The 26945-nt window shown below is 54.6% G+C and overlaps 1 protein-coding gene across 1 annotated transcript in view; it reads right to left on the reverse strand.

Annotated features, from left to right (window-relative positions):
• LOC139241092 (kinesin heavy chain-like) overlaps nt 1-26699 on the reverse strand; it is a 97969-nt gene extending 71270 nt beyond the window's left edge. The window contains exons 1-11 of the mRNA XM_070869781.1: nt 26646-26699; nt 22347-22434; nt 21553-21626; nt 17914-18018; nt 13883-13931; nt 12832-12887; nt 12132-12219; nt 10948-11072; nt 9429-9533; nt 4797-4945; nt 901-1049 (exon numbers count right to left, since the gene is read on the reverse strand). Coding sequence (XP_070725882.1) covers nt 901-1049; nt 4797-4945; nt 9429-9533; nt 10948-11072; nt 12132-12219; nt 12832-12887; nt 13883-13931; nt 17914-18018; nt 21553-21626; nt 22347-22434; nt 26646-26699 — 1042 coding nt within the window. The remainder of the gene's footprint in view (nt 1-900; nt 1050-4796; nt 4946-9428; nt 9534-10947; nt 11073-12131; nt 12220-12831; nt 12888-13882; nt 13932-17913; nt 18019-21552; nt 21627-22346; nt 22435-26645) is intronic.
• Between the last annotated feature and the right edge of the window lie 246 nt (nt 26700-26945).

Below are 26945 nucleotides of genomic sequence, written 5' to 3' on the forward strand. Positions count from 1 at the left end.
GCTCCCTCAGTACTGCCCCTCCGACAGTGCTGCGCTCCCTCAGTACTGCCCCTCCGACAGTGCGGCGCTCCCTCAGCACCGCCCCTCCGACAGTGCGGCACTCCCTCAGTATTGCCCCTCCGACAGTGCGGCGCTCCTTCAGTACTACCCCTCCGACAGTGCGGGGCTCCCTCAGTACTGCCCCTCCGACAGTGCGGCGCTCCCTCAGTACTGCCCCTCCGACAGTGCGGGGCTCCCTCAGCACCGCCCCTCCGACAGTGCGGCGCTCCCTCAGTACAGCCCCTCCGACAGTGCGGCGCTCCCTCAGTACTGCCCCTCCGACAGTGCGGCGCTCCCTCAGTACAGCCCCTCCGACAGTGCGGCGCTCCCTCAGTACTGCCCCTCCGACAGTGCGGCGCTCCCTCAGTACTGCCCCTCCGACAGTGCGGCGCTCCCTCAGTACTGCCCCTCCGACAGTGCGGCGCTCCCTCAGTACTGCCCCTCCGACAGTGCGGTGCTCCCTCAGTACTGCTTCCCCTTGGCACTCCACTGGGAGTATCAGCCTAGATTTTTGCGCTCAAAGTTGCTGGAGTGGGACTTGAACCCACGACCTTCTGACTCAGAGGCCAGGCGGCCCCCTCCAGGCTGCTCTGCCAGTCTATTGGACCGGGAGCCAATGTCGGTCAGCGACCGCTGGGGGGGAAGATGGGTGAACGGGACTCGGTGCGAGTTCGGACACGGGGGCAGCAGAGTTGTGGGTGAGCTGATGGTTACGGACGCTGGAAGGTGGGAGGCTGACCAGGGCCGGGAGCCATTGTAGGTCAGCGAGAAATCCCACCCCTTCTCCCCGACCCCCCCACACTCTGCCCCGAGCCCCGATCGGAGATCACGAGTCGCGGTGATGTTCCGCCGCCCACATACCGTTGCGCCACCTGTTCAGCTCGGTCTCCAATCGACGGATGGTTTCCTTGTTGGTCTTGTTCTTCTCCTTCTCCTTCTGGTACTTCTTCTTCCATTCCTCGGCTGTCAGCTCTAGGTTGACGGAGGCAGTGTTCCTGATGGTCTTCGCCCTGGCGGAAAGGAAGGCAGCGGGTTACCGCCCTGTCCAGCGGGAGATCCGAGACTTGTACAACACGGGGAAATGAGATGATTTCACTTGGGGAGGTGCGACGTATGCACCTGCGAGCACGCTCATAGGTTTGTGGAGCTGTTGACAAGCGAGGGCGCCCCTGGAGATGGAGCACACGGTGTCCACCGGTACGCTCGCGGCCTTCTGCCAGAGGTGGGCGCCGGTGGGACTGGAGTGCATCATCACCCCAGGCAACCAAATTTTAATTTGAACCATGTCTGAAGTTTAATTTGTTTAAGTTTGTCGGTTTTAGTGTCCCCCTCCTTTTAGTCAGAGGGCACTTGTATAATGTGTGATTTTGGTGCCCTCAAAAAAAAACTTGTGTCTGTAATGCACTTATGAATGACTCCACGAGGCAATGTGTTGTACTCAAACTGTGGTGACCTTGGTCCTTTATCCGTATCTCCAGAGTGAGGCACAAGCATGGTGGGCAGCCTTTTATACTGGGCCCTGCACACCTGTGCAGGTGACCCTCAGGTCTCCCACTGCAATGCCCTCTGGTGGACAGCCTCTGCCACAGGGGCAGCAAACTCCGGTCTCCACCAGTTGCACCCTCTAGTGGTGCCAGCATAGTATATACACAGTGTAAACCTTATTGATAGTACATCAGGTAACAAGTCCCCATCTTATGCGACTATACAGTGACTACACAGAGAGTATATCTAGAGTCTGCTTATATAACAAAAACAAAGAGGGCACTTGAAAAGTTTTTGGAATGTGACCGCCCCCCGCCCCCTCCATTTAATCAGGGGGCACTTGATTAATGTTTACAACAAAAATAGTTGTAGAGCTGTTGACGAGCCAGGAAGTCCCTGGAGATAGAGCACGCGGTGTCCACCGGTACGCTCGCGGCCTTCCGCGAGAGGTGGGCACCTGAGGGACTGGAGTGCATCTTCACCCCAACCCCCCCCTCCCCGCCGGCAACCAAATTTTAAATTTGATTTAAGATTACCGTCAAAAGTTTAATTTGTTTAATGTGTTGGTTTTAGTGCCCCAGCGCAAAATAGTTGTAGAGCTGTTGAAACCTGGGAGGCGTCCAGATCGCCATTCGAGGGCTGCCTGGTCTTTTGCCAGGAACTCATCAGGGTCTGGAACAAGGTTGCCTGCAAATGCAGTTCTCCCCCGTCTGGAGTGGCGGCTGTCCTTCGGGAACCGCTGCTCAGGAATCCGTACCTCCACAACCGCGGTTTAAGGTGGCAGGTGGTCAAGAGGGCTGTGTTTGGCAAGGTGACCAGGGTAGATGGCGGAGGAGCGGATTGGATGACACAAGAGCTGGCATGGTGCCTATCAGGGGAATACGTCCAGCGCGCGGCCAATGCCATCGAGTCAATAAAAACAGCACTGGGCCCTGACTCCGTTAGGTGTTGTGGAGGCACCAGCATGTGGGGCGATCCCGTCCGAACTGACCCCCGTCTGGACGGAATTCCTCATCGGCGCCAAGCCCCGAAACCTCGCTCGGGAGCCAGCGCCTCACAACTTGAGCCCCCTCCGGGAAATCCCCTCCTTTCAGTTCTGCGTGCAGGGAGGGTTTTCCTGTACGGGCTGCTCCTGCACACTCTCCACGTTGCCATCCTCGTCTGCCATCCGGACACCCCATGGCGCGCCATCTTGCTGTCCGGAGAAGGCGGGGGTCCCCGATGGAGTGCTCTCTACGCGGGAGTCCTCCAGTTATTTATTGGGGACTTGGCCTGGAGGGTGGTGCACGGGGCAGGCCCCTGCAATCGGTTTTTAAGTCGGTTCACGGACTCCCGGGCCGCCTGCAATTTCTGCGGTCTGGAGGAGTCCGTGTTCCACGTGTGTGTTCAGTGTGTGAGGTTGCAGCCCCCTCTTCCAATATTTGAAGGGGCTGCTCCTCAAATTCTGGCTGCACTTCAGTCCCACACTCCTGATCTTTGGGCACCCTGTGCGGAGGGGAGCGGGCAGGTCCGAGGGCCTCCTCGTAGGACTGCTCCTGGGCCTGGCCAAGGGGGCCATCAGCCGGTCCAGGCAGCGGGCGGTCGAGGGGGTCGTTCAGCCCCGACTGCCTGCCTCTCTTCCGCGGTTACATCCGAGCCAGGGTGTCCCTGGAGATGGAACACGCGGTGCCCACCGGTACGCTCGCGGCCTTCCGCGAGAAGTGGGCGCCGGAGGGACTGGAGTGCGTCATCACCCTCGGCAACGGAATCTTAATTTGAACCAGTTGACTGTCTAAAGTTTAATTTGTTTAAGTTTGTCGGTTTCAGTGCCCCAGCTACCCTCTCCCCCGCTCCTTTTATCCAGGGGGCACTTGATTTAACGTTTTATTGTTTTACAGATACAACAAAATAGTTGTAGAGCTGTTGAGTTGGGAGTGGCTTAGCCAGTCACGTGATCTTCACAAGACTCAATAAAACCCCAGCCAGTTGGGATCTCCACCTCCGAGGGTTGCGGAGGCTCAGCCGTTGAGTATATTCAATGCCGAGATCTATTGTTGGACACTGAGGGAACCGAGGGATATGGGAATCGGGTGGGAAAGTGGAGTTGAGGTACAAGATCAGCCATGATCTCATTGAATGGCAGAGCAGGCTCGAGGGGCCGAATGGCCCACCCCTGCTCCTATTTCTTATGTTATGTTCTTAAATTGTGGGGGTGTAACGAACCCCTCCGATGACCGGGACTCCGGGCTAATTGGAAAAAGGGGGAGGACAGACCCATGAGAGTTGGTTTGGTCATATGAACTGCTCCTGGAATCAGGGAGCAGTGCCGCACTGTCGGAGGGGCAGTACTGAGGGAGTGCCGCACTGTCGGAGGGGCAGTACTGAGGGAGTGCCGCACTGTCGGAGGGGCAGTACTGAGGGAGCAGTGCCGCACTGTCGGAGGGGCAGTACTGAGGGAGTGCCGCACTGTCGGAGGGGCAGTACTGAGGGAGCGCCGCACTGTCGGAGGGGCAGTACTGAGGGAGTGCCGCACTGTCGGAGGGGTGGTACTGAGGGAGTGCCGCACTGTCGGAGGGACAGTACTGAGGGAATGCCGCACTGTCGGAGGGGCAGTACTGAGGGAGTGCCGCACTGTCGGAGGGGCGGTACTGAGGGAGTGCCGCACTGTCGGAGGGGCAGTACTGAGGGAGCACCGCACTGTCGGAGGGGGCAGTACTGAGCGAGCGCCGCACTGTCGGAGGGGCGGTACTGAGGGAGCGCCGCACTGTCGGAGAGGCAGTACTGAGGGAACGCCGCACTGTTGGAGGGGCGGTACTGAGGGAGCGCCGCACTGTCGGAGGGGCAGTACTGAGGGAGCGCCGCACTGTCGGAGGGGCGGTACTGAGGGAGCGCCGCACTGTCGGAGGGGCAGTACTGAGGGAGCGCCGCACTGTCGGAGGGGCAGTAATGAGGGAGCGCCGCACTGTCGGAGGGGCAGTACTGAGGGAGCGCCGCACTGTCGGAGGGGCAGTAATGAGGGAGCGCCGCACTGTCGGAGGGGCAGTAATGAGGGAGCGCCGCACTGTCGGAGGGGCAGTACTGAGAGAGTGCCGCACCGGTACAAGATGAGGAGCTCAAGTCTCTGGAGTGGGGATTCGAACACACGACCTTCTGACTCAGGCGAGAGGGAGGGACTACTGCCCACTGAGCCATGGCTTGACACTTTGAGTCAGAGAGAGCGAGACAGTCGTTGGGGAGACCTCATGGGGCTGAAGTATGTGAGCGTGGCGTTGTAGGTTAGGTTTATGCCCTACCTTTGCCCGAACATGAGTGTGGTTTTAGTCTCTGCATCGTTGTAACTGGATGGGGAGCAGCAGATAATGATGGTGGTTCTGCAGTTGCCTCCGAGCGAGTCCTGAAGGATGCGGGTCATCTTGCTGTCGCGATAAGGTACGTGGGTTTTCTGGAAAAGCAACGGAAAACATGCAGTACAAGAGTGAAGAAGTCTTTCTGCAATCATGTAGGGCAATGGTGAGACCACACCTGGAGTACTGTGCACAGTTCTGGTCTCTTCATACTCCCTCCCTCTCCCCAACTCCTGTCCGAGGCTGAACCAGACGGTTCACCACCTGGGCGTCATATTTCACCCGGAAATGAGCTTCCGGCCACATATCCACGGCATAACTAAACCCGCCTGTTTCCCCCCTCCGTAACATCGCCCGTCTCCACCCCCTGCCTCAGCTCATCCGCTGCTGAAACCCTCATCCGTGTCTCTGTTACCTCCAGACTTGACTATTCAAACGCACTCCTGGCCGGCCTCCCACATTCTACCCGACGTAAACTAGAGGTGATCCAAAACTCGGCTGTCCCCGTGTCCTAACTCGCACCGTGTCCCGCTCACCCATCACCCCCTGTGCTCACTGACCCCGTGTCCTAACTCGCACCGAGTCCCGCTCACCCATCACCCCCTGTGCTCGCTGACCCAGTGTCCTAACTCGCACCCAGTCCCACTCACTCATCACCCCCTGTGCTCACTGACCCCGTGTCCTAACTCGCACCGAGTCCCACTCACCCATCACCCCCTGTGCTCACTGCCCCGTGTCCTAACTCGCACCGAGTCCCACTCACCCATCACCCCCTGTGCTCCCTGACCCCGTGTCCTAACTCGCACCCAGTCCCACTCACCCATCACCCCCTGTGCTCACTGACCCCGTGTCCTAACTCGCACCCAGTCCCACTCACCCATCACCCCCTGTGCTCACTGTCCCCGTGTCCTAACTCACACCGAGTCCCGCTCACCCATCACCCCCTGTGCTCACTGCCCCGTGTCCTTACTCGCACCGAGTCCCGCTCACCCATCACCCCCTGTGCTCGCTGCCCCGTGTCCTAACTCGCACCGAGTCCCGCTTACCCATCACCCCCTGTGCTCACTGACCTGCATTGGCTCCCAGTTAAGCAACGCCTCGATTTCAAAATTCTCATCCTTGTTACAAATCCCTCCATGGCCCTCGCCCCCTCCCTATCTCTGTAACCTCCTCCAGCCCCGACACCCCTCCCTATCTCTGTAACCTCCTCCAGCCCCTACACCCCTCCCTATCTCTGTAACCCCCTCCAGCCCCCTACACCCCGAGATCCCTGCACTCCTCTAATTCTGCCCCCCTGACCATCCCTGATTATAATCGCTCCACCATCGGTGGCCGTGCCTTCTGTTGCCTGGGCCCCAAGCTCTGGAACTCCCTCCCTAAACCTCTCCACCTCTCTCTCCTCCTTCAAGAAGCTCCTTAAAACCGACCTCTCTGACCCAGCTTTTGGTCACCTGGCTATTTCTTCTTGGGTGGCTCGGTGTCAACTTTATCAGTTTTGTCTTACAATACTCCTGTGAAGCACCTTGGGACGTTTTACTACGTTAAAAGCGCAATAGAAATAAAAGTTGTTGTTGTTTGGTGTCGAAGGGTATATTTGCCTTGGAGAGGGTGCAATGAAGGTTCACCAGACTGATTCCTGGGCTGACAGGGTAGATGCAGGGAGGGTGTTTCCCCCGGGCTGGGGAGTCTAGAACCAGGGGTCACACAGTCTCAGGATAAGGGGTCGGCCATTTAGGACTGAGATGAGGAGGAATTTCTTCACTCAGAGGGGGGTGAATCTTTGGAATTCTCTGCCCCAGAGGGCTGTGGAGGCTCAGTCGTTGAGTATATTCAAGGCTGAGATCGAGAGATTTTTGGATACTAAGGGAATCAGCAACAATAACTTGAATTTATCATCATCATTGGCGGTCCCTCGAGTCGAGATGACTTGCTTCCACATGAGTTCACAGGTGTTTCAATGAAGAACCTAATATTCCAGATCCCGAACTACAAGGGTAACAGATTAGGAAAAGGGGAGGTGCAACGAGACCTGGGTGTCATGGTACATCAGTCATTGAAGGTTGGCATTCAGATACAGCAGGCGGTTAAGAAAGCCAATGGTATGTTGACCTTCATAGCGAGGGGATTTGAGTACAGGGGCAGGGAGGTGTTGCTACAGTTGTACAGGGCCTTGGTGAGGCCACACCTGGAATATTGTGTACAGTTTTGGTCTCCTAACTTGAGAAAGGACATTCTTGCTATTGAGGGAGTGCAGCGAAGTTCACCAGACTGATTCCCGGGATGGCGGGACTGACATATCAAGAAAGACTGGATCAACTGGGCTTGTATTCACTGGAATTCAGAAGAATGAGAGGGGATCTCATCGAAACGTTTAAAATTCTGACGGATTTAGACAGGTTAGATGCAGGAACAATGTTCCCAATGTTGGGGAAGTCCAGAACCAGGGGTCACAGTCTAAGGATAAGGAGTAAGCCATTTAGGAGGAGGAATTTCTTCACCCAGAGAGTGGTGAACCTGTGGAATTCTCTACCGCAGAAAGTAGTTGAGGCCAATTCACTAAATATATTCAAAAAGGAGTTAGATGTAGTCCTTACTACTCGGGGGATCAAGGGGTATGGCGAGAAAGCAGGAATGGGGTACTGAAGTTGCATGTTCAGCCATGATCATATTGAATGGTGGTGCAGGCTCGAAGGGCCGAATGGCCTGCTCCTGCACCTATTTTCTATTTTTCTATGCCTGTGTTTGGATTATTTTAACGTGGGGTGACCGTTGCACACCAGCCACCACACGGGGCTTGACAGAGCGAGGTCTTGGTCCAGTGGCAAGGGTTAACCAGGACGACTGGGGACCAGCTCTGCTGCACGGACCCAGTGCGCACACATAACTTGAATTTATATAGCGCCTTTAACATAGTGAAACGTCCCAAGGTACTTCACAGGAGAATTATCCGGTAACAATTTGGCACCGAGCCGCACAAGTAGAAATTAGCGCAGGTGGCCAAAAGCTTAGTCAATGAGGTAAGTTTTAAGGAGTGTCTTGAAGGAGGAGAGAGAGGCGGAGAGGTTTAGGGAGGGAGTTCCAGAGCTTGGGGCCCAGGCAACAGAAGGCCCGGCCACCGATGGTGGAGCGATTATAACCAAGGATGGTCAGGAGGGCAGAATTAGAGGAGCACAGATATCTCGGGGGGGTTGTGGGGCTGGAGGAGGTTACAGAGATAGGGAGGGGTGTAGGGGCTGGAGGAGGTTACAGAGATAGGGAGGAGAGCGAGGAGGCCACGGAGGGATTTGTAAATGAGGATGAGAATTTTGAAATTGAGGCGTTGCTTAACCGGGAGCCAATGTAGGACAGCGAGCACAGGGGGTGATGGGTGAGCGGGACTCGGTGCGAGTTAGGACACGGGGGTAGCGAGCACAGGGGGTGATGGGTGAGTGGGACTCGGTGCGAGTTAGGACACGGGGGCAGCGAGCACAGGGGGTGATGGGTGAGCGGGACTCGGTGCGAGTTAGGACACGGGGGCAGCGAGCACAGGGGGTGATGGGTGAGCGGGACTCGGTGCGAGTTAGGACACGGGGGCAGCGAGCACAGAAGTTGATGGGTGAGTGGGACTGGATGTGAGTTAGGACACGGGGGCAGTGAGCACAGGGGGTGATGGGTGAGCGGGACTCGGTGCGAGTTAGGACACGGGGGCAGCGAGCACAGGGGGTGATGGGTGAGTCAAGTCTAGAGGTAACAAAAAGCTGGGGAAGAGCGCGCTGTACAGGTTCAGATAAAATCATCATCATCATAGGCAGTCCCTCGGAATCGAGGAAGACTTGCTTCCACTCTTAGTGAGTCCTGAGGTGACTGAACAGACCAATACGGGAACCACAGTCCCTGTCACAGGTGGGACAGATAGACGTTGAGGGAAGGGGAGAGTGGGACTGGTTTGCCGCACGCTCCTTCCGCTGCCTGCGCTTGGTTTCTGCACGCTCTCGGCGACGAGACTCGAGGTGCTCAGCGCCCTCCCGGATGCACTCCCTCCACTTAGGGCGGACTGGTCTTTGGGCCAGGGACTCCCAGGTGTCGGTGGGGATGTTGCACTTTATCAGGGAGGCTTTGAGGGTGGTCCCTGTAACGTTTCCTCTGCCCACCTTTGGCTCGTTTGCCGTGAAGGAGTTCCGAGTAGAGCACTTGCTTTGGGGAGTCTCGTGTCTGGGGGAACCATGCAGACAATGTGGCCCTGCCCAGCGGAGCTGGTCGAGTGTGGTCAGTGCTTCGATGCTGGGGATGTTGGCCTGGTCGAGGACGCTAACGTTGGTGCGTCTGTCCTCCCAGGGTAGAACGTGGGAAGCCGGCCAGGAGTGCGTTGGAACGGTCAGAGTCTGGAGGTAATGAGGGGGGTGGGGATCGGACGGGAAGGTGGGGTTGAGGTCAAAGATCAGCCGCGATCTCATGGAATGGCGGAGCAGGCTTGAGGGGCCCAAATGGCCGACTCTTGCTCCTGTAGTTCAGGGAACGGTTGAAGGAGAGGCTGATGCCCTTCACCCGCGAGCTCGCGCCAATTTCTTGTCCGTGTGGCCACCGGAGGTCCCGCGAACTCACCGTGCCCTCGGCCAGTGCAGAGATGACGTTCCCCAAGGCGGACAGAGATTTGTTGATGTTCTTGGCCTCATTCAGCACAGCTCCTTCGGCACCAGTTTTACTGACCTGTCAGAGAAGGAGAGCAGCGTTACCACGGCAACACCTCCCCCCAAAATCTCCTCCCCCCTCCTCACCGCCCAGAGGGACCAGGGGCCCGGGAGCGCCGTCACCTCCCAAACTGGTCGGGAAGTGGTGGGGGGAGGTGGGAGGAAGCAGGAGCAGTCCCATGGAAATGGGCCCTCCTCCACGTCGTAGTGAAGTAAAGAATAGGAGGAGGGGAGAGGAGGGAGGGAGGGAGGGGGGAAGGAGGGAGATGGGAAGGAGGAGAGGTTGGGGGGGAGGGGGGGTAAGGAGGAGAGGTGGGGGGGGAGGGGAAGAAGGAGAGGGAGGGAGGGAAGGAGAGGAGGGAGGGGGGAGGGGGGGAAGGAGAGGAGGGAGGGGGGAGGGGGGGAAGGAGAGGAGGGAGGGGGGAGGGGGGAAGGAGAGGAGGGGGGGGGGAAGGAGAGGAGGGAGGGGGGAAGGAGAGGAGGGAGGGGGGGAAGGAGAGGAGGGAGGGGGGGAAGGAGAGGAGGGAGGGGGGGGAAGGAGAGGAGGGAGGGGGGGAAGGAGAGGAGGGAGGGGGGGAAGGAGAGGAGGGAGGGGGGGAAGGAGAGGAGGGAGGGAGGGGAAGGGGAGGAGGGGGAGGAAGGAGAGGAGGGAGGGGGGAAGGAGAGGAGGGAGGAGGGGGAAGGAGAGGAAGGAGGAGGGGGAAGGAGAGGAGGGAGGAGGGGGAAGGAGGGAGGGGGGAAGGAGAGGAGAGAGGGGGGGGAAGGAGAGGAGGGAGGAGGGGGAAGGAGAGGAGGGAGGGGGGGAAGGAGAGGAGGGAGGGGGGAAGGAGAGGAGGGAGGGGGGGAAGGAGAGGAGGGAGGAGGGGGAAGGAGAGGAGGGAGGAAGGGGAAGGAGAGGAGGGAGGGGGGGAAGGAGAGGAGGGAGAGGGGGAAGGAGAGGAGGGAGGGAGGGGGAAGGGGAGGAGGGGGAGGAAGGAGAGGAGGGGAGGGTGGGGGGGGGAGGAGAGGAGGGAGGGGTGGGGGAAGGGGAGGAGGGGGGGGAGGAGAGGAGGGGGGGAGGAGGGACTTGGGGGATGAGAAGGTGATGGAGGAGGGAGCAGAGAAAAGGTATCTCGAGTCCCATACCAACGTGGTTGACCTTCGACCCTCTAGAGTGGGACTGGCGAGTCCCTCACTTGCACCAAAAACCCGCTGGACTTGCACAGGATCAAAACCACCTTCTCTGCGACAACTATGGGGGACAAATGGCACATCCTACCGCCCCTGCAGGATGAATTTCACCCAAACAACACTCGGTTTCACGGGTGAAGATTGGTTGCTGGGGAGGGGAGTTCTGCACCCTTCGGGAACACGGTGGGGAGGAGTTTGGAGGAGAAGGGGACAAGGGGAAACACGAAAGGGACACCCGCTCCCCGCCTCCCCCCACTCCGTACCTTCTCACTTCCCGCTAAATCCACCAGGTACAGCTTCCCACTCAACTTCTGCTCAGTCTCCACGTTCTCCTGCTTGATGTTGATCAGGAAGATGCTGTGACTGCGGGAGCTGTGCTCGTTCATGTCTGGACAGGGAGGAGGAACAGACAGAAGTTGGCAGAATGGTCACCCCCCCCCGCAGACTTGACTGTTGCAATTCCCTCCAACCTGCCTGGCCACCCCACCTCCATAAACCACACTTGGAGCACTGTGCACAGTTCTGGTCTCCATATACCTGGGTTAGACCACACTGGGAGCACCGTGCACAGTTCTGGTCTCCATATACCTGGGTTAGACCACACTGGGAGCACCGTGCACAGTTCTGGTCTCCATATACCTGGGTTAGACCACACTTGGAGCACCGTGCACAGTTCTGGTCTCCATATACCTGGGTTAGACTACACTGGGAGCACTGTGCACAGTTCTGGTCTCCATATACCTGGGTTAGACCACACTGGGAGCACCGTGCACAGTTCTGGTCTCCATATACCTGGGTTAGACCACACTTGGAGCACCGTGCACAGTTCTGGTCCCTATATTATAAAAAAGACAGAGAGATACTGGAGATAGTGCAAAAAAGATTTTGTGGAATGATACCAGAACTGAGAGGTTATAACGATCAGGAAAGGTTGAACAGACTAGGGCTCCTGTCTCTCGAAAAGCTGAGAGGGAGGGTGAGGGGCAGCGAGTTGTTGAAACAGGCTCTACTGTCCTGTCCTAGGAAGACGCCAGGGTTCATGCCCAGTTTGTGCAGTGTCAACCAATCCCAGCCTGGGGGTGGGGGGGGGGGGGTAGAGGCACTAGCGAACTCCTCGCCCCCAGAGGGAACAGGGCAGTGAAATTAATCTTGCCACGGTTTCCACCCCTGGCGAGTCTCCAGTGACCAACCACTTCACCCCCGCACCAAGAACTGGCAAACTTTTGCACGTTGGGCGAGAACGGGAATTGTACGCTGCCTCCACAGTCGAATATCCACAGCGACGGTCACTGTCCAGGAGCCAGGTACGGAAGGCGATCATGCGGGACAGTTATCACGGTCACAGGAGCCTGAATTACAGCAATGGGGCGGAATGGAGGACAGCGAAGGAAAAAATGAATTTAGGACCCGTCCCCTTCGCTGATTGGACGAGCATTTCCTCACGTACTTGTGACCGCAACATGGCGGTTGCATTTCCCCTCATCGATGACGTCCATCACCTCCTCCGGGCTGGACACAAAGCGTTCTGTACAGCCCTGGAACACAGCATTAAACAAGTGGTCAGATTTTCCAATTGGGATGTGAAGGCAAGGGGGCAAATGAAATCGTTCCCATCGATGGGCAGGTACAGCACGGGGTTAGATACAGAGTAAAGCTCCCTCTGCACTGTCCCATCAAACACTCCCAGGGCAGGCACAGGGGGTTAGATACAGAGTAAAGCTCCCTCTACACTGTCCCATCAAACACTCCCAGGGCAGGTACAGGGGGTTAGATACAGAGTAAAGCTCCCTCTACACTGTCCCATCAAACACTCCCAGGGCAGGCACAGGGGGTTAGATACAGAGTAAAGCTCCCTCTACACTGTCCCATCTAACACTCCCAGGGCAGGTACAGCACGGGGTTAGATACAGAGTAATGCTCCCTCTACACTGTCCCATCAAACACTCCCAGGGCAGGTACAGGGTGTTAGATACAGAGTAAAGCTCCCTCTACACTGTCCCATCAAACACTCCCAGGGCAGGTTATCTACAAACATTGACTAGAATCTCAAATCAGCACAGTGGAATTTCCCCAAGCTCACTGTCACACAAGTAACAGGCACCTTGTAACCAGGGATACCCCGAGATTCACCCCCAGTTCTTTCTTACCTTCACGAAAGGAACTCTGTTCTTGTCCTCATGAACGGAAAGGTTAGTCTTCGCCACTAGGAAAGAGAAAAATTCACGTTCAATTTGATCACGTGCGTGATAACAGTGATCGAGTATGCGAGTTTATGCACGAGAGAGAGAGAGGTTGTGTGAGGACGCGAAAATTTTCTGCGCTCTTTAAGGTGTGGGATGATAGAGTTAGTGGAGCTTTTCACTGACGGTCTCCAAGTGTCTCCATCTGTCTCCATCAAACCATCCCAGGTCAGGTTAGGTACAGAGGAAAGCTCCCTCTACATTATCATAGGCAATCCGTCGGAATCGAGGAAGACTTGCTTCCACTCTAAACACGAGTCCTGAGGTGGCTGAACAGTCCAATACAGGAACCACAGTCCCTGTCACAGGTGGGACAGATAGATGTTGAGGGAAGGGGAGGGTGGGACTGGTTTGCCGCACGCTCCTTCCGCTGCCTGCGCTTGGTTTCTGCACGCTCTCGGCGACGAGACTCGAGGTGCTCAGCGCCCTCCCGGATGCACTTCCTCCACTTAGGGCGGACTGGTCTTTGGGCCAGGGACTCCCAGGTGTCGGTGGGTTGTCGCACTTTATGGCCTACTCCTGCTCCTATTTCTTATGTTCTTGTAAGAAATTCCTCCTCATCCTCCTTGATAAGAGTAAATAAGGAGAAACTGTCTCGGAAGGGTCAGGTAACCAGAGGGACACAGATTGACGATAATCGGCGATGGAACCAGAGGGGGAGATGGGGAGAATGTGTTTACGCAGCCAGTTGTTGTGATCGGGAACGCGCTGCCTGAAAGGGCGGTGGGAGCAGATTCAATCGTGACTTTCAAACCGGGAATTGGGTAAATACTGGAAGGGGAAACATTCACAGGGCTGTGGGGGAAAGGGCAGGGGGGGGGAGTGGGACTGATTGGGTCGCTCTGTCACAGAGCCGGCACAGCACGGGCAACGATGGGCCCAATGGGATCCTGCTGTGCTGTGGGATTCTACGATTCGATGCCAATCGTTTGGGCTGAGTTGTTCAGACAAGACGTACCATCCAGTAAGTCGCGAATCTTATCCATGTAGATTTCGAAGTAGGAGACCTAAGGGGGAACAAGGGAGGAGAAAAATGAGACAGAGGAGCCAGGACAAGAGAAAGGCAATACAGTTACAGCGAGTGTACCGCACAGACACAGGCCATTGGGCCCACCACTCTGTGCCGGGGTTAAACTCCTCACCAGCCCCCTCCCACCCCTCTCCATCTCACCCCATCACCATATCCTTCTATTCCTCTCTCCCCCATGTGGTTTATCCAGCCTCCCCTTAAATACATCGATACTATTCGCCTCAACCCCTCCCTGTGGCAGCGAGTCCCACATTCTCACCCCGCTCTGGGTAAAGAAGTTTCTCCTGGATTCCCCATTGGGTTTATTAGTGACTGTCTGATATTGATGGACCCGAGTTCTGGTCTCTTCCCCCCACCCGCCTCACAAGAGGAAGCATCATCGCTACGTCTACCCGATCGATATTCTTTCATAATTTTGCAGATCTCTATCAGGTCACCCCTCAGTCTTCTCCTCTCTAGAGAAAAGATCGCGGCCTGTCCTGATGAGAAGAATCTTTCTGTTCTTGTATCCTTCATGGTAAATCGTTGCTTGTGCCTTCTCTAGTGTCTCGAAACCTTTTTTATAATATGGACACCAGAATTGTGCACAGTGCTCCAAGTGTGGTCTAACCCAAGTATATGGAGACCAGAACTGTGCACGGTGCTCCAAGTGAGGTCTAACCTAGGTATATGGAGACCGGAACTGTGCACAGTGCTCCCAGTGTGGTCTAACCCAAGTATATGGAGACCAGAAGTGTGCACGGTGCTCCAAGTGAGGTCTAACCCAGGTATATGGAGACCAGAACTGGGCACGGTGCTCCAAGTGTGGTCTAACCCAGGTATATGGAGACCAGAACTGTGTGCACGGTGCTCCCAGTGCGGTCTAACCCAGGTACATGGAGACCAGAACTGTGCACAGTGCTCCAAGTGTGGTCTAACCCAGGTATATGGAGACCAGAACTGGGCATGGTGCTCCAAGTGTGGTCTAACCCAGGTATATGGAGACCAGAACTGTGCACGGTGCTCCAAGTATGGTCTAACCCAGGTATATGGAGACCAGAACTGGGCACGGTGCTCCAAGTGTGGTCTAACCCAGGTATATGGAGACCAGAACTGTGTGCACGGTGCTCCAAGTGTGGTCTAACCCAGGTATATGGAGACCAGAACTGTGTGCACGGTGCTCCAAGTGTGGTCTAACCCAGGTATATGGAGACCAGAACTGTGTGCACGGTGCTCCAAGTGTGGTCTAACCCAGGTATATGGAGACCAGAACTGTGTGCACGGTGCTCCAAGTGTGGTCTAACCCAGGTATATGGAGACCAGAACTGTGCACGGTGCTCCAAGTGTGGTCTAACCCAGGTATATGGAGACCAGAACTGTGCACGGTGCTCCAAGTGTGGTCTAACAAGTACTTGTGTACAAGTTTAACAAAACTTGCCTGCTCTTCAATTCTATGAGGTCAAGTCTCCTTTCCAGAGGAAAGATCCCCAGGGGTGGAAATTCAGGGTGTGTATAAGGCCCGTTTCCACCGTTCAGCGATGGCCATGCAGCTAGTGGTCGCTATGTTGCAATACAATGGCCGCCCTGACCCAAATTCGGGTCAGGGATTTTTTTGGCCCACCCCAATTCCATCTCTCTGCCACAAGCGCTTCATCAAAATGCACACTGCCGCTCGCCCTCATCTGCATAATGCTGCGCCCCAAATTTAGTGGTAAAAATCTTTCCCCCGCTGCCCAGTGTCGCCGAACAGCTGTCTCTGTTGTTGCAACTTTTCCTCAATGTGCACTGCGCAGCCCGGCAGCGTGGCGGTCCTTCGAGGGGAGGGCCGACTGCCCAATCGGCCGGCAAAATAGTGCCCTCGGGTTCGGTTGGGCTGCCAACAGGTAGCCTGGCACCCCCTTTTGGGTGCCAGGCTGCTGGCCCGGCCGAAACCCACCCTGGCAACCCAGTGACCCAAGATAGAAAATCTCCGATTCTCTCCCCTTTAACGGAGGGGAACACAAGAAACCGGAGCAGGAGTCGGCCATACGGCCCCTCGAGCCTGCTCCGCCATTCAATATCATGGCCGATCCGATCATGGACTCAGCTCCACTTCCCCGCCCGCTCCCCCCATAACCCTTCACTCCCTTGTCGCTCAATGATCTGCCTATCTCCACCGTAAATATATTCAATGTCCCAGCCTCCACAGCTCTCTGGGGCAGAGAATTCCACAGATTTACAACCCTCTGAGAGAAGGCATTTAAAGCTGAGATGAGGAGGAATTTCTTCTCTCAGAGGGTTGTAAATCTGTGGAATTCGCTGCCCCAGAGAGCTGTGGAGGCTGGGACATTGAATATATTTAAGGTGGAGATAGACAGTTTCTTAACCGATAAGGGAATAAGGGGGCGGGCAGGGAAGTGGAGCTGAGTCCATGATCAGATCAGCCATGATCGTATTAAATGGCGGAGCAGGCTCGAGGGGCCGAATGGCCAACTCCTGCTCCTATTTCTTATGTTCTTCGAAGAAATTCCTCCTCATCTCAGTTTTAAATGGGCGGCCCCTTATTCTAAGACCATGCCCCCTAGTTCTAGTCTCCCCCATCAGTGGAAACATCCTCTCTGCATCCACCTTGTCGAGCCCCCTCATAATCTTATACGTTTCGATAAGATCACCTCTCATTCTTCTGAACTCCAATGAGTAGAGCCCAACCTGCTCAACCTTTCCTCATAAGTCAACCCCCTCATCTCCAGAATCAACCGAGTGAACCTTCTCTGAACTGCCTCCAAAGCAAGTATATCCTTCCTTAAATACGGAGACCAAAACTGTACGCAGTACTCCAGGTGTGGCCTCACCAATACCCTGTATAACTGGAGCAAGACTTCCCTGCTTTTATACTCCATCCCCTTTGCAATAAAGGACAATTCGGAGAGAGTCCCAACTTCTGCCCGTCGACCTCACTTCCCGCCGCACCTCCGCTCCCACCATGGCCGAATTCCGGTCCGACGGCAAGAAAAACGACAAAGTCCCAAAAGTCGACGGAAAGGCTGTCCCAACGCTCCCGGCAGAAAAAACTTCAAGAGCAAGGTAGGTGTGTGCCAGCTCTGGTGGCCCTGAATTTTGGCACACCCGCCCCCAGTCTTTCCTGATGGTTATAAGTCTCTCTCAGTTATAGAAACATAGAAAATAGGAGCAGGAGTAGGCCATTCGGCCCCTCGAGCCTGCACCGCCATTCAATATGATCATGGCTGATCCTCTATCTCAACACCATATTCCTGCTGTCTCCCCATACCCCTTGATGCCTTTTGTGGCTAGAAATCTATCTATCTCCCTCTTAAATATAATTCAGTGACGTGGCCTCCACAGCCTTCTGTGGCAGAGAATTCCACAGGTTCACCTCCCTCGGAGTGAAAACATTTCTCCTCATCTCGCTCCTAAATTTCCTACCCCGTATCCTGAGACTGTGTGAGCCCTTGTTTTAGACTTCCCAGCCCCGGGGAAACATCCTCCCCCCATCCAGTCTGTCCAACCCCGTCAGAATTTTATACATTTCAATGAGATCCCCTCTCATTCTTCGAAACTCCAGTGAATACAGGCCCCGTCGACCCAATCTCTCCTCATACGGCAGTCCTGCCCTCCCAGGAATCAGTCTGGTGAACCTTCGCTGCACTCCCTCTATGGTAAGTATATCCTTCCTTAGGTAAGGAGACCAAAACTGTACACAATACTCCAGGTGTGGTCTCACCAGGGCCCTGTATAACTGGAGTAAGACATCCTTGCTCCTGTACTCAAACCCTCTTGCAATGAAGGCCAACATACCATTGGCCTTCCTAACTGCTTGCTGCACCTGCGTGTTTGCTTTCAATGACTGGTGTACAGGTCCCTCTGTACATCCACACCATTGTATCGTGGTATCATTCATTGTATAATGTTGGGACTTCACCACGTGGTCTCAATATTAACCGCACGGACGGGATCCTGCCCTTCTCTGGCCGAGTTCTTACCTTGATGTGGAACTCCAGGTTCTCATCCATTGAGTAAATGTGGTCGAAGATGTCATGTGTGATCCTTGGGATGATTCCCATCAAGTGGGAGTCGTGAAGCGTGCCCTGCAAGAAAAACACAATGTTGCATCAGACCGGATCGGATCCCATGCAGGAAGGCAAGTTATCATCATAAGCGGTCCCTCGAACGAGGATGACTTGCTTCCACACAAGTTCACAGATGTTTCAATGAAGGACCCGATGTTGCAGCCCTGAACTCCAATTGAGGGGGTGGTAGATGCCCTGTGGGTGGGTTTTTTTTTTAACGTGGGGTGACCGTTGCACACCAGCCACCACATGGGGCTTGACCGAGCGAGGTCTTGGTCCAGGGGCAAGGGTTAACCAGGACGACTGGAGACCAGCTCTGCTGCACGGACTCAGTGTGCACACATATCGCACAGTGTGGGCTGGTCCGTGCTGCCCCTGGGCCCTCGGCTCTTCTGGGCACCGAACCCTCACTCACCGCACCTCCGTACCAAAAAATGTAATGCACCTTCAAGTGAACAAGTGGTGACAATTTGGGACATCCTGTTCCCCCCTCGCCCCACCCCCTCCCCCCTTGTAGCCAGACCTGCAGAAAGAACGCATTTAACTTAAAGTAAGCCAAAAGTTAAACAGTTAACAGGCTGCACTGTGCAGACAGTTTCGTAAATTGACTAGTTGGACCCCAGCTGGGGTATTGTGTCCAATTCTGGGCCCCACACTGTAGGGAGGATGTGAAGGGCCTTGGAGAGGGTGCAGAGGGAGATTGACCAGAATGGTCCCAGGGGGATGAGGGACTTCAGTGACGTGGGAAGAGACTGGAGAAGCTGGGGTTGTTCTCCCTAGAGCAGAGAAGTTTGAGAGGGAGATTTGATCGGAGGTGTTCAAAATCACGGAGGGTCCCGACAGAGTAGAGCGAGAGGGACTGTTCCCATTAGGTCGAGAACCAGAGGACGCAGATTCAAGGTATTTAGCAAAAAGGCCAGAGGGGGAGATGAGCGGAGATGTTCTATGCAGTGAGTCGTTGTGATCTGGAATTCTCAGGGCTATGGGGTAAGAGAGCCAGGGGGCGGGTGCGGGGAAGGGTAGGACTGATTGGATCGCTCGTTCAAAATGGCCTCCTTCTGCGCTGTATCATTCTCTGACCATATGGGCCCAGGAACCGCGGCCTCCCCAGGTCGGTACAAAGTTTGTACGGACCCGGGAAGGCATCGGAAAAGCCGGTTTTCAGCACGCAACGCACATGCGCTGAAAGCCAGCTTTTCTGATCTGTCAAGTTTCTGGTTTGACATATCCTCCGCAGCTCGGGATCGAGGGCAAGATTGGGGGGATTTACCCATCTCTTGCCCAGCAAATGTCCTGAAAACTCTTGCACCTGATAAAAAGCAGGTGCACAGCCGACTTTTACAGGCGTAAGAGTTTAAAAGTATACAGAAATATAATTAAATTAAATAAACACACATTTTTAAAAACCCTGCCCACTATGTTACATTTATTTTTAAGCAGAATTAAAACTTTAAAAAAAAATCGGCAAACTTTTTTCCTTAAAAAAACATTTCTCACAACTTTAATTTCTACAGTGTATGTATGTGAGGTGTCTTTGTTAATGTTTTGTGTAGTGTGTGTGTGTGTGTTTGGGGTGTTTTTCCAATCACAGTAATAGAAGTTTGACATTTACTACGAAACTCCTATTACTATGAATGAGAAAATATTTGACCGTGATTGGGTGTCCAGGCTCACGTGACTCCTGGGGACAACCTGACATGAACGTGCTCCGTTGCACAAGAAGAGGAGGCCTCGAGTCCGGTATCTCTGGCGGGCGTTCGACCAAAAGGTAAGTGCGCGCATCTTTTCTCTTATTTTTAGTCGAGCGCTCCGCAGGGAGAAGAAACAGGGATTTCTGGGCCATAAGGTTCCTGCGTCCTATCCAGTGACATACCCCCCGACAATTGCAAAGGTGCAAATGTGATGCACAACTGGTGACACATCCCCTCTCACACAGTTGAATAGCCCTTCTGGCTGCACTCCCCCACCATGAAAGCTCACTTGGTGAGGGAGCAGACACAGGCCAGAGGTCATTGGACCGTTAAACTCCTCTCCCTGCCCCAGCTGTGGAGAAGACGCCTTCGGTGGGGGAAGGGGAGTGGGGTAAAACGTTTGGGAAAGTCTTGTTAACAAGTCCCTGTGCATGAAACACAGAAAGCTAGTATGCAGGTACCTTCGGGCAGGGCCACATTGTCCGCATGTCCCCCAGACACGAGACTCCCAAAGCAAGCGCGCTACTCGGAACTCCTTCACGGGCAAACGAGCCAAAGGTGGGCAGAGGAAACGTTACAAGGGACCACCCTCAAAGCCCTCCCTGATAAAGTGCAACATCCCCACCGACACCTGGGAGTCCCTGGCCCAAAGACCAGTCCGCCCTAAGTGGAGGAAGTGCATCCGGGAGGGCGCTGAGCGCCTCGAGTCTCGTTGCCGAGAGCGTGCAGAAACCAAGCGCAGGCAGCGGAAGGAGCGTGCGGCAAACCAGTCCCACCCTCCCCTTCCCTCAACGTCTGTCTGTCCCACCTGTGACAGGGACTGTGGTTCCCGTATTGGACTGTTCAGCCACCTAAGAACTCACTTTTAGAGTGGAAGCAAGTCTTCCTCTTTTGAGGGACTGCCTGTGATGATAGCAAGTGATCAGGAAGGCAAATGGCATGTTGGCCTTTATTGCCAGGGGGTTGGAGTATAAGAGTAAGGAAGGCTTGCTGCAATTGTACAAGGCCTTGGTGAGACCACACCTGGAGTACTGCGCACAGTTCTGGTCTCCTTATCTAAGGAAGGATATACTTGCCTTGGAGACTGTCATGTATTCAACTGTCATTGTATCCCATGTATAAACTGACCTAAGTTGTACACCGTGAGAACACTGACCACTAGGTGGTGAACTTGTGGGCGACACTCCTAAACTGGACTTTCAGGTATAAAAGGGGAAGCTCCACCCACCTTCATCACTTCAGTGCTGGCTAATAAAGGTTACTGGTCACAGAGTGACCTTCTCTCTCGTATGGGCCTCGTGTGCATTTGTACTGTATAGTAAGGACATATTAGAGGTGGTACAACAGAGGTTCACGAGATTGATTCCTGGGATGAGGGGACTTGCTTATGATGAGAGATTGTGTAAATGGGCCGATATTCTCTGGAGTTTAGATGAATGAGAGGTGATCTCACTGAAACATACCAGATTCTGAAGGGGATTGACAGGGTAGATGCAGGGAGGGTGTTTCCCCCCCCGGGGCTGGGGAGTCTAGAACCAGGGGTCACACAGTCTCAGGATAAGGGGTCGGCCATTTAGGACTGAGATGAGGAGGAATTTCTTCACTCAGAGGGGGGTGAATCTTTGGAATTCTCTGCCCCAGAGGGCTGTGGAGGCTGTGAGTATATTCAAGGCTGGGATCTATAGATTTTGGCAGTCTGGGGGAATCGAGGGATCGGGCGGCAAAGTGGAGTTGAGGTCGGAGGTCAGCCACGATCTCACTGAATGGCGGAGCAGGCTCGAGGGGCCGAATGGCCGACTCCTGCTCCTAATTCTTATGTTCTTCAGACCAAATTCCCCACCCCCAAATGTACAGCCCTTACCTCCATCGTGTGGGTCTTTCCGGACGAGGTCTGTCCGTAGGCGAATATCGTCCCGTTATAGCCGCCCAACACATCTGCGGAAACAAGCCAAAGGGGTTGACGGAGCACCCCATCATATCGTGAATGCGAGTTGCGCTGTGCAAACCTGGGAGCTCCGGCTTTGGAAGGGGGTGACCGAGAAGTGTCAACCGTGGATCGGTGGGTCGCACACTCTCTCGCTCGCCACCGAGGGGGCGGTGCCGAGGGAGCGCCGCGCTGTCGGAGGGGCCGTCTTTCGGATGAGACGTTAAACCGAGGCCCTGTCTGCCCTCTTCGACGGATGTAAAAGATCCCACAGCCGCTATTTGGAAGAATTGCAGGGGGAGTTATCCGCGGTGTCCTGGGGCGAATATTCATCCCTCAACCAACATCACTCAGAAAAAACAGATCTCCCTCTCGCTGTCCCTCCCCTCTCTTCCTCTGTCCCTCCCCCCTCTGTCTCCACACCTTCCCCCCCCCCCGCACTCTCTCTCGCTCTTTCACTCTCTCTCCCCCTCTGTCCCTCCCCCCCATGTTTGCCTGTATGTGTCACTCTCTGCCTGTGTGTATGTGTGTCTGTCTCTCTCTGTGAATTTCTCTGTCTGTCTGCCTGTCTCTGTGTGTGTGTGTGTGTGTGTGTGTGTGTGTCTCGATATCTGTGTATGTGAGTCCCTCTCTCTCTCTCTCTCTGACCATCAGTGACCATCAGCCCCTCTCCCCCTTCGGCCAAAGCGACTGTAGGCCAGTGGCCCGCTCCGAGAAGGGATCCTTCTTACCTCGAACAATCTGCTTGGCGCAGGCATTGTAGACCTGATCCTGGGTGGTGTTGGTCGGGAACACTCGATCAAAAACGTAGGACTTCCCCTGTGGCACAACAGAGAGAGGAGAGGGGTGGGGGACAGAGAAACAGGGTAAAAGTCACATCGCAAACAAACACAACAGAACACAGGGATCGCACGACAAAAACAGACCCATACCCAGGGCCATCGAGTTCACCTTCATTGAACACAGCAGGGTCAGCTGTGGCACAGTGGGCAGCGCTCTGTCCTCTGAGTCGGAAGGTTGTGGGTTCAAGTCCCAGCCCAGGGACTGGAGCACAAAATATCTAAGCTGACACTCCCAGTGCAGTGCTGAGTGAGCCCCGCACTGTCGGAGGGGCAGTACTGAGGGAGCGCCGCACTGTCGGAGGGGCAGTACTGAGGGAGCGCCGCACTGTCGGAGTTGCCGTCTTTCGGATGAAACATTAAACAGAGGCCCCGTCTGCCCCCTCAGGTGGACGTAAAAGATCCCGGGGCCACTATTTGGAAGAAGAGCAGGGGAGTTCTCCCCGGTGTCCTGGGGCCAATATTTATCCCTCGGCCAACATCACTAAAACAGATGATCTGGGTCATTATCACATTGCTATGTGTGGGAGCTTGCCGTGCGCTAATTTCCCACATTACAACAGCGACTACACTCCAAAAGTACTTCATTGGCTGGAAGGCACTTTGAGACGTCTGGTGGTCGTGAAAGGCGCTATATAAATGTAAGTCTTTCTTTCTTTCATTCAACCATTCTGGACAGTTAAGGGTTAATAGTTGAACGTACTTGTACCTTGGGAGCGCTGGAGTAAGGCACTTTGGCTGGGGGAGGCATGTACTTGGACTGGGGTAAGGCACTGTCCTCTGTCGCTTCAGGAAGTCAAAGTTGAATCGAGTTACAATTTGCAAAGTCAGTGAGACCTTGGGATGGGTGGTTCCAGTGACACATTCCTGTGAAACTTCAGGGTGTGGCTCATGCTCCAAGGGGACCAATCAGAAACAAAGGGTGGAGCATGACGCCCATTTTGGCAGTACAAATAAACGCGTCCTTCCGAGATACACAGGATGGCTTTTGACGTGTCACGAGAGGAAAGCCTGCATTATCTTCTGCTATTAGTGTTAATGTACGAGAAACACTTGTGCAAGGGATTAAGTGGCAGTAAATGACGTCAGCCATGAACAATAAAGGTGCAACTGCAGGGACCTGGGTAATAAATGTAGGTAGAGCGATCCACTAACTACAGGATAGAACGATCACAGTTAATGAAAGCATATTCTTCAAAGGATTCAGCAGCAGACTGATTTATGAGAATGGTCCCAGGGGGATGTGGGACTTCAGTGACGTGGGGAGACTGGAGAAGCTGGGGTTGTTCTCCGTGGAGCAGAGAAGGTTGAGAGGGAGATTTGATCGAGATGTTCAAAATCAGGAGGGGGTCTGGAGAGAGTTGATCGAGATTGGCGGAAGGGCAAAAACCAGAGGGGACACAGATTTAAGGTGAGAACTTAATAGGAGCAGGAGTCGGCCATTCGGCCCCTCAAGCCTGCCCCACCATTCAATGAGATCGCGGCTGATCTTCGACCTCAACTCCACTTTCCCGCCCGATCCCCATATCCCTTGAATCCCTGAGTGACCAACAATCTATTGATCTCCGCCTTGAATATACTCAACGACTGAGCCTCCACAGCCCTCTGGGGCAGAGAATTCCAGAGATTCACCCCCCTCTGAGTGAAGAAATTCCTCCTCATCTCAGTCCTAAATGGCCGACCCCTTATCCTGAGACTGTGTAAACTTCACCTCCTCCATAACCAGAGGGTGGAAGATGGGAGGCCGGCCGGGAGTGCGTTGGAACAGTCGCGTCCAGGAGGTAACAAAGGCACGGATGAGGGTTTCAGCAGCGGATAGACTGAGGCAGGGGGCGGAGACGGGCGATGTCAGATGGACTGTTAGAGTGCAGGGCCAGACAGGTTTGTCTCTGCAGTTGGCAGTCTGTGTCCCGCACCTGTGCCCATCCCGCTCGCCCGCCCACCCACCACTTGGGCACAAGGGGGCCTGATTTTCGACTCGTCTCCATTCAATTTTTCACCCCGGAGCGGCGGCAATGGGGGCGGTGAGGTGTGTTGGTTGGGCAGTCAGCCTCCAGCGCCCCGCGGTCTGGTTTTCCCGGAGGAACTACGCCCGGTGTGCAACGCCCCTGGCTCAAAGAGCAAGTTATTATTTAAACGGAGAAAGATTGCAAAGTGCCGCAGTACAGCGGGACCTGGGGGTACTTGTGCATGAAACACAAAAGGTTAGTATGCAGGTACAGCAAGTGATCAGGAAGGCCAATGGTATCTTGGCCTTTATTGCAAAGGGGATGGAGTATAAAAGCAGGGAAGTCTTGCTACAGTTATACAGGGTATTGGTGAGGCCACACCTGGAGTACTGCGTGCAGTTTTGGCTTCCATATTTACGAAAGGATATACTTGCTTTGGAGGCAGTTCAGAGAAGGTTCACTCGGTTGATTCCGGGGATGAGGGGGTTGACTTATGAGGAAAGGTTGAGTAGGTTGGGCCTCTACTCATTGGAATTCAGAAGAATGAGAGGTGATTTTATCGAAATGTATAAGATTGTGAGGGGGCTTGACAAGGTGGATGCAGAGAGGATTTTTCCACTGATAGGGGAGACGAGAACTAGGGGGCATGGTCTTAGAATAAGGGGCCGCCCATTTAAAACTGAGATGAGGAGGAATTTCTTCTCTGAGGGCTGTAAATCTGTGGAATTCGCTGCCTCAGAGAGCAGTGGAGGCTGGGACATTGAATAAATTTAAGGCGGAGATAGACAGTATTGTGTTCCTAACACAGATGAGGCTGCACACAGGGGGATTAAAGTAACAGTGACCTCAGTCTTTATTAAGACACTCCAGAGTGAGGGACAGGCCTTAGGGACCGGCTTATATACAGTGCCCCCAAGGGATGCTGGGATCCCTTGGGACTTAAGGTGATGCACTCCCTGGTGGCGGAACATGGGCGTGCATGCTTTACAGATACACAACTTCACTCACCCCTCAAAGTCAAAGTGAAAACTATTTACAAAGTGAGGCAGTCGGGAGCCTTTCTTTCCCTGGTGGACCGCCTCGGTACAAATGTCTGTTCTGGTGTGTTGGCTGTGCCCTCGCTGGGCTGGCTGGCGTGTTGTTGGTCCTGCAGGGCTGCTGGGTGAGCCTGGCCTTGCTGGGCTGTTGGGTGTGATGGGTTCAATTTCCTGGTCCGGGGTGGTGTTGTTGATCCTTTGGGTGTGTGTTGTGGGCTCGGAAAAGGTGGTGTCTGCTGTGGGTTTTTCAGGGCAGTCTGTGAACCGCAGCCTTGTTTGGTCCAGGTGCTTTCTGCAAATGTGTCCATTGTCTAGTTTGACTACAAACACCCTACTCCCTTCTTGAGCTATCACCGTGCCCGTGATCCACTTGGGACCATGTCCATGGTTTAGCACATACACAGGGTCATTCAGATCAATTTCCCGTGACACAGTGGCGCGACCATCGTTTACATTTTGTTGCTGCCGCCTGCTCTTTACCTGATCATGCAGGTTGGGGTGAACCAGCGAGAGTCTGGTTTTAAGTGTCCTTTTCATGAGTAGCTCAGCCGGGGGCACCCCTGTGAGCAATTGGGGTCTCGTGTGTTAGCTGAGCAGTACTCGGGACAGGCGGGTTTGGAGTGAGCCTTTTGTGACTCGTTTAAGGCTCTGTTTGATTGTTTGTACTGCCCGCTCTGCCTGCCCATTGGAGGCTGGTTTAAACGGGGCCGAGTTGAGATGTTTGATCCCATTGCGAGTCATGAATTCTTTAATTCACTGGTGAAACATGGCCCGTTGTCACTGACCAGTATGTCAGGCAGGCCGTGGGTGGCAAACATGGCCCTCAGGCTTTCAATGGTGGCGGTGGCGGTGCTTCCCAACATTATTTCACATTCAATCCATTTTGAAAAAGCATCCACCACCACCAGGAACATTTTACCGAGAAACAGGCCCGCATAGTCGACATGGATCCTCGACCATGGTCTGGAGGGCCAGGACCACAAACTTAGTGCTGCCTCTCTGGGCGCGTTGCTCAACTGAGCACATACACTGCATTGCTGTACACAGAACTCTAAGTCAGAGTCGATACCGGGCCACCACACGTGGGATCTGGCTATCGCTTTCATCATTACTATACCCGGGTGTGTGCTGTGGAGATCCGAGATGAACATCTCCCTGCCCTTTTTGGGTAGCACTACGCGGTTATCCTACAACAGTCAGTTTGCCTGAATGGACAGCTTGTCCTTTTGCCGCTGGAACGGCTTGATTAGCTCTTGCATTTCAACGGGGATGCTGGCCCAGCTCCCATGCAGTACACAGTTTTTTTTACTAGGGACTGCAGAGGATCTTGGCTGGTCCAAGTCCTAATCTGGCGGGCCGTGACAGGTGATTTATCATTTTCAAACGCTTCCATGACCATCAACAAGTCTGCGGGCTGCGCCACCATCAACAAGTTTGCAGGCTGCGCCATTTCCACCCCCGTGGTGGGCAATGGTAGCCAACTGAGAGCATCCGCACAGTTCTCG

The sequence above is a fragment of the Pristiophorus japonicus genome, chromosome Y, assembly GCF_044704955.1.
Source record: "Pristiophorus japonicus isolate sPriJap1 chromosome Y, sPriJap1.hap1, whole genome shotgun sequence".
Lineage (NCBI taxonomy): Eukaryota > Metazoa > Chordata > Chondrichthyes > Pristiophoridae > Pristiophorus > Pristiophorus japonicus.